General features: G+C 33.7%; 1 protein-coding gene across 1 annotated transcript; it reads left to right on the top strand.

Annotated features, from left to right (window-relative positions):
* The first annotated feature begins 12,440 nt into the window (after positions 1-12,440).
* On the top strand, positions 12,441-14,278 carry LOC107947545 (galactinol synthase 2-like). The gene is made up of 2 exons (XM_016882163.2): positions 12,441-12,783; positions 13,618-14,278. The coding sequence occupies exons 1-2, from the start codon at positions 12,739-12,741 to the stop codon at positions 13,945-13,947; spliced, it is 375 nt and encodes a 124-aa protein (XP_016737652.1). The 5' UTR covers positions 12,441-12,738; the 3' UTR covers positions 13,948-14,278.
* Positions 14,279-14,816: the final 538 nt, after the last annotated feature.

Here is a 14,816-nt window from a genome sequence, read left to right as displayed (position 1 = left end):
GCCAAGTGACCTCCCTCAAATGCGATGGTTCGCACAAGTTTGTCATGGTGGCGTGCTCGCATGCGCAACCTATGACATTCTCCCCCACTTGTTCTAGCGACGCCCTCGTCGCATCCTCCTGATGGAACTGATCAATCTTTCCTTGGAATTGCCACAATGCTTCGGCGAGTTCCCAACTTGCTTCGCTATCAGGAAGTCCTTTCCATCGAACTAAGTACTCATGTCGTGGTCGGTGGTGCTTTTGTCTAATTACTCGATCTGCTTCAACGTTTTCAACTTCACGATCATACGACACCTTTACCTCCATTGGTGCTCGTTCGGACTTGCCTCGATTCGGATCCTCTTGATCCCCATGAAACGGCTTAAGCATGCTTACATAGAAGACTGGGTGTATTTTAAGTTTTGGTGGCAACTCCAACTTGTAGGCCACCTTGCTCACTCTCTTTACAACTTTAAACGGCCCTTCATACCTTCGCACAAGACCCTTGTACAAGCCAGTATATCGTAAAATCAAGTGTAGTTTAGTAAGGACTGAGTCACCCACTTGAAATTGTACATCCCTTCGGTTTTGATCGGCCCACTTCTTGCTACGCTTACTTGCCTTATGTAAACAAGCCCTAGCCAAGTCATTCTTCTCTGGCCAATCTTTTACGAATCGATAGGCTGCTGGATTTGGTCCTGTATAATGGATCACAACAGCATTGGGTGTGAGTGGCTATTGACCCGTCACTATTTCAAATGGACTTTGATTCGTGGCCCCACTTCGTTGCAAGTTGTATGAAAATTGGGCCACATTCAGCAACTTTGGTCAATCCCTTTGTGTGGCACTCACATTGTGTCGAAGATACGTCTCCAACAGTGCATTTACTCATTCAGTTTGCCCATCGGTTTGTGGATGCATGCTCGTGGAGAAGTTCAAATCTGAGCCCATTGACTTGAACAACTCCGTCCAGAACCGGCCAGTAAATCACCCATCTCGATCGCTGATAATAGACAGTGGCACTCCCCAATATTTCACTACGTGTTTAAGGAACAACCGAGCTGCTTCCTCAGTAGGGCACTCTTTGGTCACCGGAATAAAAGTCGCATACTTTGAAAACCTATCCACCACAACAAGAATACTAGCAAACCCGTCAGACTTAGGCAAACCAATAATAAAATCCATGGATAAACTCTCCCATGGCCTTTCTGGAACTGGCAAGGGTTGAAGCAAGCCGGCTGGAGTCTTTAACTCAACCTTGTCTTGTTGGCACACTAGACAAGTTTTCACATAGGTTTCCACATCAGCACCCATGTGAGGCCAGTAATAACGATCCTCCAAAAGGGCCAAAGTGCGATGCATCCCTAGATGGCCTGCCCATTTCGAGTCATGACACTCCTTCATAACTTCCTCATGGAGTTTCCCATAATGGGGCACATAGAGGCGGTGTCCATGAGTGTATAATAGCTCCCCATCAAGCCAAAATCTTCTCGTTTTTCCCTATTTGGCCAGCTCACTCAAATTTTTGGCTGTGGGATCATGGGACAATCCCTCTCGAATGCGTTCCAGCAAAGAACCCTCAGGTTGACTAATTGCTGCAAATTCCATCTTGCGACTGAGTGCATCAGCCACAATGTTGGCACTTCCTGGTTTATATTTCATTGTAAAATCAAACTCCGCTAGTAAAACCTGCCAACGAGCCTGCTTGGGAGAAAACTTTTTTTGGTTTAGAAAATAACTATTGGCAACATTATTGGTAAGGACCACAAACTTGGAACCCAATAGATAGTGTCTCCATGTGCGCAAGCAGTGTACTACCGTAGTCATCTCTTTCTCTTGGACCGTATATCTACGCTCCGTCTCATTAAGCTTTCGACTCTCGAAAGTAATTGGGTGCCCATCTTGCATCAGTACTCCCCCAATAGCATAATCTGATGCATCCGTGCGTACTTCATAAGGCTTTGCAAAATCTGGCAAGGCAAGTACAGGTTCCCTCGTCATTTCTTGCTTCAATTGATTGAAGGTCTTCTCGCATTCTGGATTCCAATCCCATACCTTCCCCTTTTTCAACATGTCTGTCAAGAGAGTGGCAATTCTAGAGTAACCTTCGACAAAGCGTCGATAGTAATTTGCCAACCCAAGGAAAGATCTCAGCTCCGTTACCTTGGTTGGATGCTCCCACTCTGAAATGGCTAGAACATTGCTCTTGTCCATTCGGATCTTACCACTTCCCACAATGTGGCCTAGGAATGACACCTCTTGTTGGGCAAATGAGCATTTCTCCTCATTGATGAACAGCTCATTTTCCCTCAAAGTTTGGAACACCTCCCTCAAGTGTCCTATGTGCTCTTCAAGCGACTTGCTATACACCACAATATCGTCAAGGTAAACAACCACAAAACGATCAAGAAAGGGTTGAAGTACCTTATTCATTAGGGTGCAGAATGTAGCTGGAGCATTCGTGAGTCCGAAAGGCATCACAAGGAACTCATACGAACCGTACCGTGTCACACAAGCTGTCTTTGGTTCGTCCCCCTCAGCTATCCGAACTTGATGATACCCCGATCTCAAATCTAACTTGGTAAACCATCTTGCACTACCAAGCTGATCAAACAAATCTGCAATAAGAGGAATAGGGTACCTATTCTTCACAGTGATCTTGTTTAAAGCTCGATAATCGATGCACATTCTCAAGGACCCATCATGTTTCTTTTGGAACAACACTGGCATACCATATGAGGATTTAGATGGTCTAATGAATCCCGTATCCAAAAGTTCCTTCAATTGTTTCCGCAACTCTTCTAATTCTGGCGGAGACATACGATAGGGGGCCCTTGCTGGCGGCACCACATTGGACACTAACTCGATTTTGTGGTCCACCTCCCTCTTGGGTGGTAAACTTTTAGGAAACTGAGCAGGCATTACATCTCGGAATGATTGCAACAATTGTCCCACTTCTTTCGGGGTCTCACTAACAGACTCAGCGGTTTCTTCGATCTTCAAGGTGGCTAAATATGAGACTTCATTTCTCTGTACACCTTTAGCAAACTGAATTGCTGACTGTGTTTTTTCTCTCAAAGCTTCTCTTCCTTGTCACTTTCACCATGCATTGATGTTTCGCGTCTGAAATCACCATTTAATTGCTCGAAGGGGCAATAAGAGCATTAACCTGATCAAGGAAGCTTAGTCCAACCACAAAGTCATAGTCATCCAGTGGTATTACCTTAATGGATACATTCCCTAACCAATTGCAGAGCTGAAGATCCACTCCCTTTGCAACCTCCTTGATTGGAACACTTTCTGAGTTCACTGTTTTGATCCGACCCACTTCATTATCTATCTTGAGGCCCAGTTTACAAGCAGCCTCCTCGGACATGAACAAATCAGAAGCGCCTGTGTCAACGAGAGCATTCAATTTTCTGCCAGCCATAATGATGTCTACAAACATCAAACCATGGCTCATTTTATCTTCGACAGCCCCTAGTATTGAACCAAGATTGTTATCCTCCACGTCGGACTCCCCTTTTGCTTCCATAGCCGTGAGAGCGGCCTTCTTTGGGCAGTCCTTGATCATATGTGGACCATCACAGTGAAAGCAACTTATAGGCCCACTCTTTCTCTTGTCCCAAGGCTTCTTACCATTGCCGTTCCTAGTGGGCCTTTCTTTATCTCCCCCACTATTACTCTTTTGGTTGAATCCGGGCTTAGAAGAATTGGGACTATCTTTCTTTCCACCAAATTCAGCAAGTGATTCTGCTACTGACATAGCCTTGGTGAGTTCTTGAACTCCTCGGCGTTGCAACTCTTGCTTCGCCCACGGTTTTAATCCATCCATGAAGGAAAAGAATGCCCCTTTCTCCCCCATATCTGAGATTTGGAGCATAAGCTCGCTAAACTCCTGCACATACTCCCTTACAGTGCATTGTTGCGCAAGCCGACGCAACTTTGCCCGAGCCTCATCCTCGGCATACTCTGGGTAAAACTGTACTTTGAACTCACATCGAAACTCCTCCCATGTTTTGATTTCGGTCCCACCGCGTCTCACATCGGTGGACCTATAACGCCACAACAACAAATCAACGTCAGATAAATACATTACAGCAGTAGTTACCTTAGTGACATCCTCCGTGATGCCTTTGGCACAGAAGTATTGCTCGATTCCCCACAAAAAGTTGTCCATATCTCTTGCGGACCTTGTTCCCTTGAACTCCTTGGGCTTGGGAACATCAATATTGGGCTTGGGTGCGACACTGCTAACCCACCATTGCCCAAAGCAACCTTGTAGATTGTGAGTTCACCCTTGAGCTCTACAATCTCTCCCTTCAAGGCCGCCACCATAGCCTCAATGGCATCATCTCTACCAGTCAACTGTTCCACATTATCAGTCACATACACTTTGAGCTGCTCCTGCATGGACTGTAATCCATCATGGAGCCTATCATTAACATCATCAATCCTCTCCTTGATATCCCCTGCGAAATTTTCGAGAGTGACGACACGATCCTCTAAAGCTGACAATATGTCCCTCAAGCGACTAGCTTTCCTTGCCCTCCCACGGGTCTCCATTCCCTCAATTTCTTTCGACATCTTTCAATTGTAGCTACGAACCTTAGCTCGGATACCAACTGTCACGGACTTAGAGTTTTCCCACGCGATCCGTGCGGTCTTAGGCAGTTTCTCTGCTTAAAATGCCTAAGTCAGCCTAACTTGAAACAAAAAAAGGATTCAACAGCAAAAAACGCCCAAGTCAGCTTAACTCGCAACAATAACGGATTCAATAGAATTCCCTTAAGATTTTCACGAAGAACAGCAGAAGAACGAAGTAAGAACGAGCCTTGAAAGATGAACAAAAGCAAGAACACTTGAGAGAAAAGTTTGAGTGAATACTTCTCAAAATTCTTATTAACAACTGAATGAATTACAATTAGCAAAGAGGTCTCTATTTATAGTTGAGCCTCACAGTACATCAATGGCTACAATTAAAAGCTGTATACAATTAGAACTCTAAGCTTACTTAACTAGCTATATACAACTAGAACTCTAAGATTCCATAATTATATCTTCTAGATCACTTCCCATTTTTACCAGGCTCTTGAGATGGGCTTTTAATCTCTCCAAGCAATGGGCCAGTTTGATTGGGCCAAGTGACCTCCCTCAAATGCGATGGTTCGCACAAGTTTGTCATGGTGGCATGCTCGCTTGCGCAACCCATGACACTAGCACCATAAATTGGATAATCTATTTTTCCTACTCAAAATAGAAGCTTCTTGCACAAAAATTCTATCTCAAACCTCTTTTCTTTTTTATATAGTAAAACATTAAATATAATGATCCCTTAAATTCCTTAAGTGGGAAAGAAGACGGCACTAATAGATTCAATTAAAGAAGGCATTCTAGAATATGTATGCTATAAGAATATAGAATTATCATTAAGGGATGATAAGGAGAGAATCGGGTTAAGTAAATCATAAAAAAGGGTAAACTATTAAATTAGTCAATTTTGTTTCCCTCGAGTTATATTTTAGTTATTTATGTTTGAAATATTACATTTTAGTCACTTACGTTATTATGTTGTAACATTTGAGTCACTGAGCGTTAATTGCCATTAACAGTGTAACGGTAAGCTGACGCGTCACGCTAAATCATCATTTCAAACGAAAATTTTAAGTTAAATTATACAATTGGTCCCTATATTTTTTTTGTTTTGAGGAATTTAAATTTTTTTCTTTTACATCAAAAGATATGGAAAATGGAGGAAAATAAAGGGAGAAGCATAAGGAATGAAAAAAAAAGAAAAAAAAAGTTAAAAGAACATAAAAAAATTGCTCAAAACGAAAAAAAGATATGGAAATAAATTGTATAATTTAATCTAAAATTTTTGTTTGATATGATGATTTAACGTGCCACGTCAGCTTACTGTTACACAGTCAACGAAAATTAATGACTTAGTGACTGAAACATAACATTTCAAACATAAGTGACTAAATGTAACCTAAGGGAAACAAAAGTGACTATTTTAATAGTTTACCCAAAAAGAAAAAATCATAAGGCATGTATCTATTTGAGGGATAATTAAAAAATATAATGCGTATATCAATTTTTTAATTTTATTTGTGAAAAATAAAGAAAATTTAATTGGCTTATTCTACGTAAATCATGTGTGCATAGATCAATTTTGATATAAGATAAATATATTATAATTATCAGGCCGATCGTATTTGATAATTATTAATTTTGATTATAGTTATTCAAATATAATATTTATAATTACAATTATGATTATACGTGTAATTTTAAAAAAACCTCACTTATATTAATTGAAAACCATATTATTTTTAACATATGATTATAATAAAATATAATGTAAATTGTTATTATTTGTAATTATATAAAATTCAACTTGGAACTGAAAAAAAAATTGGGGGATTGTATCCTTGTAGCCCATTAGGTCAAATTTTTATAAGGACACCAAATAGATTGAAAGGACTTGACAGGCCATTACAAGGATGAGTTTAGTGGGTTGTATATATATAAAGGTAAAATACAGAAATGATCACTAAAGTATTATCCGCGCTTTATTTTGATAATTAATTTTTTTTTATTTTTTATTATTTTAATTATTAAATCAAAATATTTGGTCACTGAATATTAACAGACATTTGAAATTTGATTGTGTGTGTTTTTTTAAATGGTTTAATAATAAATTTAACCTTTTAATTTTTATAAATTTTTTTATTTTAGTTTAAATTCTAAAAAAAATTCAATAAATTTAGTCCTCAATAATTACATAATAGAAAATATATATAGAATGTGAGACAATTCAAAATAAATGAAAACATTTGTAAAAACAAAATAAATTATATGAAAGAAAAAAAAAAGAAGTATATGAAAGTCCTCCATCGTAGCACCATTGTCAACACAAGATGGTTGATGACTACTTTTTTTCATTTATTTTACTTAGAAATTTTATGAGGAAGTTCTTTAATTTAGAAGTATTATTAATGTATGAAATTTCATAATCTGCATGCTTGGCCTGTTTCTAAAAATGGAACTTTTTTATTTGTTAGGTCAAGCCGAACTAAGATTTATATAATCTTGGAGTTCATTACTGGTGGTAATTATTTGATAAAATAGTAAGTATTGTAAATTAAAATCCATTTTTTTTAACAATTCCATTATAGGTTCTGATTATATATGTTTTCTTTTTGACACAATAATTAGAATTATCCATAATCCCTTCCCAACTCATAAATAGGAGGATAATGCGCTTCAACGCACTCGAACTCACATCCTCTTGCATTGACAATAATGTTCATGACAATCGAGTTAAGACGCAATCGACAAAATCAATTTCATTTTAACTATAAGATTTTTTTGTTCCAGGATGATCTTAGTGAATAAATTTTATAATTTTTAAAACATAAAAAAATCTCTCTACAACTATTATATAATTTATTCCCTTTTTGTTTTTTTTTATAAATCTTTTCTTTTATTTCAATTGTCTCTTTTTTTATTAAAAATATTCTATCAAAATTTTGTTGGAAAAAATCCAGTTTGAAAATGATTTTCTTGTGCAGTGAAAAACAAAAATTTAAAAATAGAGTCGGTTAGTAATATTTATAGCAATAAACTTTTCTTGAAAGGTACTTGTGCTTTGTCCAAGATGAATCATTGATGTTCCCAACTTTCAAACGAATGGTCTTCTCTGTTATTTTCATACCACAAATCTTTTCGAGTGTGTGCTCAAATAATTATGAATAAAATAAAGAACCATAAATAATTTTTTTACTTTCAGTAAATTTGTATATTTTTAATTCTACTAGTGTCATCTGTTTCTAGGGAGAGATAGAAGAACTCTAGTTGAATTAGTAGAATACAAACAATACTTATTTAATAGAAAAACCAATCCCCTATTTGAATTAGGAGAAATGGGCAGCTAACCCTAGTTAAATACACTAGGATTGTCGCCCATCATACATATTATGAGGGATTTTGGGTCTCTCTTGTATCGAGTTTAATTATACGTGCTTCTTAGATTTTTAACCCAACATTTTATAATTTAATCCAACACGATGTATTTTTTATTTTCAAAAATAAATATTATTAAATTAATTAATTATCCAATTAAATAATTTTTTTCAACTCAATTCTAATTCCGCTAAAATAATGTCAACTTTACCGTAAATAAATTTATAAGAAAATATATTCAGTTTCTATATTCAATGGACAATTAATTTAATTCAATTTTCAAACTTTAATTATTTACTTAAATAATAATTCTAAAAACTTAAATTAATTCTCAAGTCATTTCCATACTTAGTGAGGAACCACATTTATTTTCGAACGTAACACATTTCTTTAACTTTATCATTTCTATCTATTTTTCTTCATTGCAATTCATTTTTTTATTTTAAGGAGCTAATGGAGGGACCCATTAGACATATGTGATTAGGGCTCAAATGATTTATAATTAAGTTTCAGTTTTTTTCCTATTAAATATAAACTTGGCTTTTTTACCTAAATAATACAAAAAATAAAATTAATAACTAAAATGGTATGCCCATGAGATTATTTACCAAAATGGTATGTTTGCTAGGCGGCACCAGACTAAAATGTAATTATCTAAAGTATTCAGGGACCTAATATGCAAATTTTTTGTTTTGAGTGGCTTTTGGAAAAAAAAGGTGAAATGCTGCGGCCTGATAGTGTGGCGGCACCAAACCTTAAATATGGCTAATTGCCTTGTAAACCCTCCTTACTTATTTTTTTTTATTCCCCTTCAACTCACTACATTATGTTTAAACAAGCCTTTAACCTATTTTTGTAGTTAAATAAGCCCTTAACTTATGATTTTTACTCATAAAAACCCTTTATTTTAATATTAAAGTAAATATATTTTACCCATATTAAAGGGCTTTTTAGTACATTAGCCCTGTTAGACTGTATGTTGTTGAACTCGGCATCTGCATTGCAAAAATTGTTTGATTAATTTCAATGCTTAGAAACCGATGAAAACATAGATGGAAGCCTAACTTACTAAAAAGCCCTTAAACTATTATACTTTGTTTAAACAATCCTTTATATTATTTTTATAGTTAAATAGGCCCTCAAACTATGATTTTTACCCATGAAAGTCCTTAATTTTAATATTAAAGTAAAACTATTTAAAAAATATATAAACTAATTCGCATTTTATGCTTATGTGAATTTGACAAGAAGAGTTTATTAAATAAAAAATAAAATTTTAAAATTTCTTGAGAGTGATTATATACATGACATTCTTAACTACTCTTTTGAAAATTTTGATTACTTTTTTAGATTTTATGTTGATGTTAAAGTGTATATAATTTTTATTGCATCAACAAGAAATTAAGACAAGAGTTTGAAATTCAAAATATATTTACTTTAATATTAAAATAAAGGGCTTTTATGAGTAAAAATCATAGGTTAAGGGCTTATTTAACTACAAAAATAGGTTAAAGGCTTGTTTAAACATAACGTAGTGAGTTGAAGGGAAATAAAAAGGAAATAATAAATAAGGAGAGTTTACAAGATAATTAGCCACATTTAAGGTTTGGTGACGCCACATTGTCAGGATGCACATTTTCTCTTTTTTTCAGCAGCCACTCAAAATGGAAAATTTGCATATTAAGTCCCTAAATATTTTATATCATTACATTTCAATTCAGTGCCGCCAATTTGTCAAGCGGCACCAGCAAAACACTGTAGTAAACATACCATTTTGGTAAATAATCTCATTGGCATGCCATTTCAATTATGAATTTTATTTTTTGTATTATTTAGATAAAAAAAACATATAAACTCATTTAGTCACAAAGTCATTCCACTATAGTATTGTGACTGAGCTCTCCCCGATTACATACCATTACGAAAGCTATTCGTTCAACGCTCTTCCAATGACTTTGTCATAAGTGTGTTACCCTTATAGGATATCTTTAATCTCTTTGGGATAAATTCATTCTCCCAATATGCTCATATTTTATCTCATAGTAACTTTTCATCTATCATGTAATGTCAATGAAAGGATATCATTTACCCATTTCTTGGGTTATGAATTACACTATTGTGAATGATGCTACATTCTACAGAAGTCATATACCAAATGCACCAGCTTTCGGTTCCTTATTTATTTGAACTTAGACTTTTACTTACATAAAAGTATACGAGTTATGCATACATAGTCCATCATCCACTCAGGATTGAGGTATGTCACTATGAACGTCACAAGTGAATAAATTCATAAATGGATTCAAAATATATTCTATTTGGGTCATTCTGATGTACTCATAGTCCAGTCAGTCACATCTATATTTTTATCTTCTGGGAGTCATCCGCTCTGATGCTTAAGATAAAGCATCTCCCCAATTGGACTTGATAGATGACATATTAGTCTTTCAATTGGTTTGTTCATTTCCAATTAGACTAAAGACATGTTTAGGTTCATCTACTAAAATAAACTGTCTTTCAGTATTATGATCCAATCACGTAATACCGCTTAGTATTAATTAAACATTAGATAATCAATGAGCTAATATTTGGTTCCATTTTGCTTTGCATGCAATAACCATTGAGGACAATATACAAAGGGTATTTATGTAATTAATAAATAATTTTATTAAACCAATCTATTCGAAAAAATACAATTATACAAACAAATATACGACACTTAGGGCACTAGATCCAACAAATTTGTCATTTTGTAAAATTTTAAAATAATTACAAAATTTTTAAAAATAATTTTTTATTTTTGTAAATGTTGAGAGCTAAATTTATTGAATTTATTAGAATTTGAACTAAATGACAAATGTTGTAAACATTGAGGGCTAAATTTGTTGATTTTTTTATATTTAAGATCAAATTGATAGAATATGTAAACATTAGAGGGCTAAACTTGTTATTAGACCAATAAAAAATCCACATCCAGTTTCTTCAAATTCATTAATGTTTGGTGACAAAGAATTTTGGTTTTAAATAGTTTAGTGACAAAAATAGAAAAAAAAAATTAAAAGTTCAATGACCAAAATAAAACGCTAGCAATACTTTAATGACCGTTTTTGTACTTCACCCAAAATAAATATATAATATTATATGTAAATATTAAAAAATTATGTTTATTATTTTTAGAATTTTAATGAAAAATATATATAATTATTAAATAGTAAATTACAAATAGTATAATTTATTTTTAAAAGTTAAAAATATGGATAAATCTTACAAATATAAACGAATTTAGACCAAATTTGATGATCATATTTCAAATCACATGTAATTATAATAAGGGCAAATTATGCTATCAATCCTTATACTACGCATAGGTTGCGAATTTAGTGTTTATAGTTTAATTTGAACGATTTTAATATTTATACTCTTTGAATTTTAATTATGTTTTTTTATACAAGGTTGAATTATGGAATTAGTTTATTATGCCTAAGTATAAAAATTAGGGTCGGTTGAGTCTTAACTCGATTGTCATCGATATTGTTGCCAATGTAGGAGGACGTGGGTTCGAGTGCGCTGAAGTGCATTATCCTCCTATTTAAGGGTTAGAGAGGGCTATGGGTAGTTTTAGACATTGTATAAAAAAAACAAATATGATAAGAACCTATAATGAGATTAATGTTAAAAAATATATAAAAATAGGGTAAATTACACTCAAGGTTACTAAACTATTAGTACGTTTATGTTTTGATCACTTAACTTCAAAAAATTATAAAATAATCATTGAACTATTTGAATTTTTTATTCAAGTCACTAGGTTGTTAAGTTTTTTTTAAGTCCAACTAACGTGCTCCAAGCGACAATTCGATGATTGGTAAGGCGGTTCATTCCCCATCAACAAGTAGAAGAATATACATTAGATCCAAGTTGATTTGATGGTCAATGTTGGAGATTGGAAAAGAAAGTTGTTTGGGTTTTGAATAGGTGGCGTTCAAAGTTATTTTATAAAAAAATTAACCATAGAAGAGAAGGGGCAAAGAGTGCTTTTGATTGGTGCAGGCAGTGCAAACATGGAATACCATACAACAACGATTTTAATAACCCAGTGACTTAAATGAAAACTTTCAAATTATCCAGTGATTATTTTGTAACTTTTTTAAGTTAAGTGACTAAAACATAAATTTATTAATAGTTTAGTGACATTAGGTATAGTTAACCCTAAAAAGTAAATCCCAAATTTAGCAGAATTTTAAATTATACATAATAACACACTCCATCCATTTAAAATATTCATTAACAAACTAGCTAAAAATAAACACCTTCTAACGTCTACCATTCCAACAATTAAACATATGTGTGCCTCACCGGAACCTTCTCTGCACCAATACTTCCACTGTCCGATCATCTTGAAAGACACGTGTACGGAGAACACCCGCAATTGGAACTCGATGAACACTCCCCGCCTTGATTACAGTGTTCTATATAAACACCTCGTACCATTCGTAAATACTCAAGGAAAGATTTAACGAAGAAATCAAAGCAGAAACTGCTTCCTTCCTCTTGAATTTTAGCCTTATCTTTATCTTTCTCCCCAGCCACCGCTTTACTTCGCAAGTTTTCAGACAAGAAAAGCAACAATTTCAATGGCTCCTGAACTTGTTGTAAGGCGTAGTAGCATTAGGCAAAGGGTTGAGGAAAGTCAAATCCCCATTGGTGGTCTGGGGAGCATAGGCTGATTCTTGAGAACCAGGGTTGTATATCAACCCGTTTACCCGCCGGTGAATCAGACCCAGTTCGCCATGGCTTATTACGGCATTAACTATTCCAAGCTCCGTCTTTGGGAGGTACTTTAATTTGTAGCTCATATTAGGTGAAAATATCTCTTTCGTGATCTCAATTTTCATATTAACTAAATTAGTCTAAATCGAAGCAACTTAATTATGATAATTTCGAAAGTGAAAATTTAAAGATAATTAATCACAACAACAAATTATTTTATCAAATTTATATGGTTTTAATTGGTATAGTAATAAATTTAGATTTTAAAATTTACTTATGGTTGTCCATTTATATATTTTTATGTAGATTCTTTTTAAATTATTTAGATTTTATTAAAAATATTACACCTAATTTTATTTAGAATCAAGAAGAAATTGTTTGCATTAATGGTGGCTTAGGAGTCCTTTCCCCAACCCAAATTTTTTATTATTTAAATTTCATTTCTCTTTAGAAATTTTTTTGAAGGCTCCTCAATTTTTCTTTGAAGATTTTAATTAAGTTCTGATAAATTTTTTGGAAATTCTCATTAATTTTAATTTTTAAAAAAAAAATTAATTCAACTCCCAATTTTTTAAAAAACAAATTCATTAAGTTGTTAAAATTTTTGAAAATTTTAATTAGGTCCCCAAATTTAGTCTCAAGATCCATCACTGATTATATCAATTAAAAATTATGTAAAATTGACAAAAAAAAATTAATTGACATGCTTTAACTGTTTTTAGCTGCTAATTTTCGAAATTGAAAAAGATGAAATTATTCTGATTTTTTAAGACCGAACCAATTTGCTTAATATCGAAATACATAAGTATCAGAGAAATGTTTTTACCTTTATATTAGAATGTAACTTTACTATTTTTTAAAGGGATTAAATTATAAATTTACCTTTTTTTTTGTTGCAGTTCGTCGAGTACAGTAAAATGCTATACCTGGACGGCGACATACAATTATATGACAACATCGATCACTTATTTAATTTGCCAAACGGGCATTTCTACGCAGTAATGGACTGTTTTTGTGAGAACAAACTAGGAGCCACACCCCACAATACAACCTCGATTACTGTCAACAATGTCCCGACAATATCAAATGACCTGACGAGATGGGTCAACAACTCCCTTCCCTATACTTCAACGCCGGCATGTTCATCTTCGAACCCAACCTCACCACCTATAAAAAACCAAGTAATAGTGAAGGGGAGGCGGAACCGGCAAATTTGCAACCGTTGCTAATGGCGGCAGAATTCTCAGAAGTTGGCCAAGTTAAAGACGTGACGGCACCATCAGCCGCATAGAAAAACTTGGATAGCTCTCATTTTAGAACAATAAATAAATAAAGTACAAAGAGACGGTTAAAAAGAAAGAAAAAAAAGCAACTTCTTATAGATGTTGTAAAAAAAATACAGTAAAAAAAGGGGGAATACCCCCTTTTTTTTTTCAAGGAATGAAAGCTTCTGAGTTTTACCGGAGCGTTTGTTACACACTTAAAAATTACCAAAATTTGTAACTTATACAAAAAATTTTAACCCTATATCAATAATAAATAAAATATTCTTTTTTTTAGGACATGGTAAATTTATCCATTTTGGTGTTTATGGCTGGTGATAGAAACCATGGAACAATTTATTGTTGGGACTCTGACTCGAATATGATTAGTTTCAGTTGGGATGAAGTTAAAAAAGTTTTATATTTTTATGAGAGTTAAAATATAATTTTATCGTTTTAATAACTTATATTTTTATTTTATATAATTAAATTAAAATTTTATCATTTTTAGGAGGTTAAAGCGTAATTTTACTATATATAAAATTTTAAAGAATTAAAAGTGAAAATTTTCATTTTATGAAGTCGACCTTTGATACCATCCCTGAGTCTTAATCATTAAACAGACAAGTGCACCAGATTTGAGAAAAATTTAATTAGGATGATATATGTTGGGGGATAAACCCGATTAAGCAACAAAAAAGTAAAATATTGATTGAAAAGATCGAACACAAATATTTTCCGTGAAAAAACCTCTCTGAAGAGGATAAAAAAATCACGGGTAAAGATAATTTCACTATAACGGCAAAAACAAAGAGTACAAAGATGGAAATAAAACT

The sequence above is a fragment of the Gossypium hirsutum genome, chromosome D12 (assembly GCF_007990345.1).
Source record: "Gossypium hirsutum isolate 1008001.06 chromosome D12, Gossypium_hirsutum_v2.1, whole genome shotgun sequence".
Taxonomy (NCBI): domain Eukaryota; kingdom Viridiplantae; phylum Streptophyta; class Magnoliopsida; order Malvales; family Malvaceae; genus Gossypium; species Gossypium hirsutum.
This window is presented reverse-complemented; position numbering and strand designations above follow the sequence as displayed.

Excerpts from the sequence above, each read along its gene's own strand:
- LOC107947545 (XM_016882163.2), top strand. The coding sequence starts at position 12,739 with ATGGCTTATTACGGCATTAACTATTCCAAGCTCCGTCTTTGGGAG. Across the intron at positions 12,784-13,617 it reads CCAAGCTCCGTCTTTGGGAG|TTCGTCGAGTACAGTAAAAT; the intron begins GTACTTTAATTT and ends TTTTTGTTGCAG.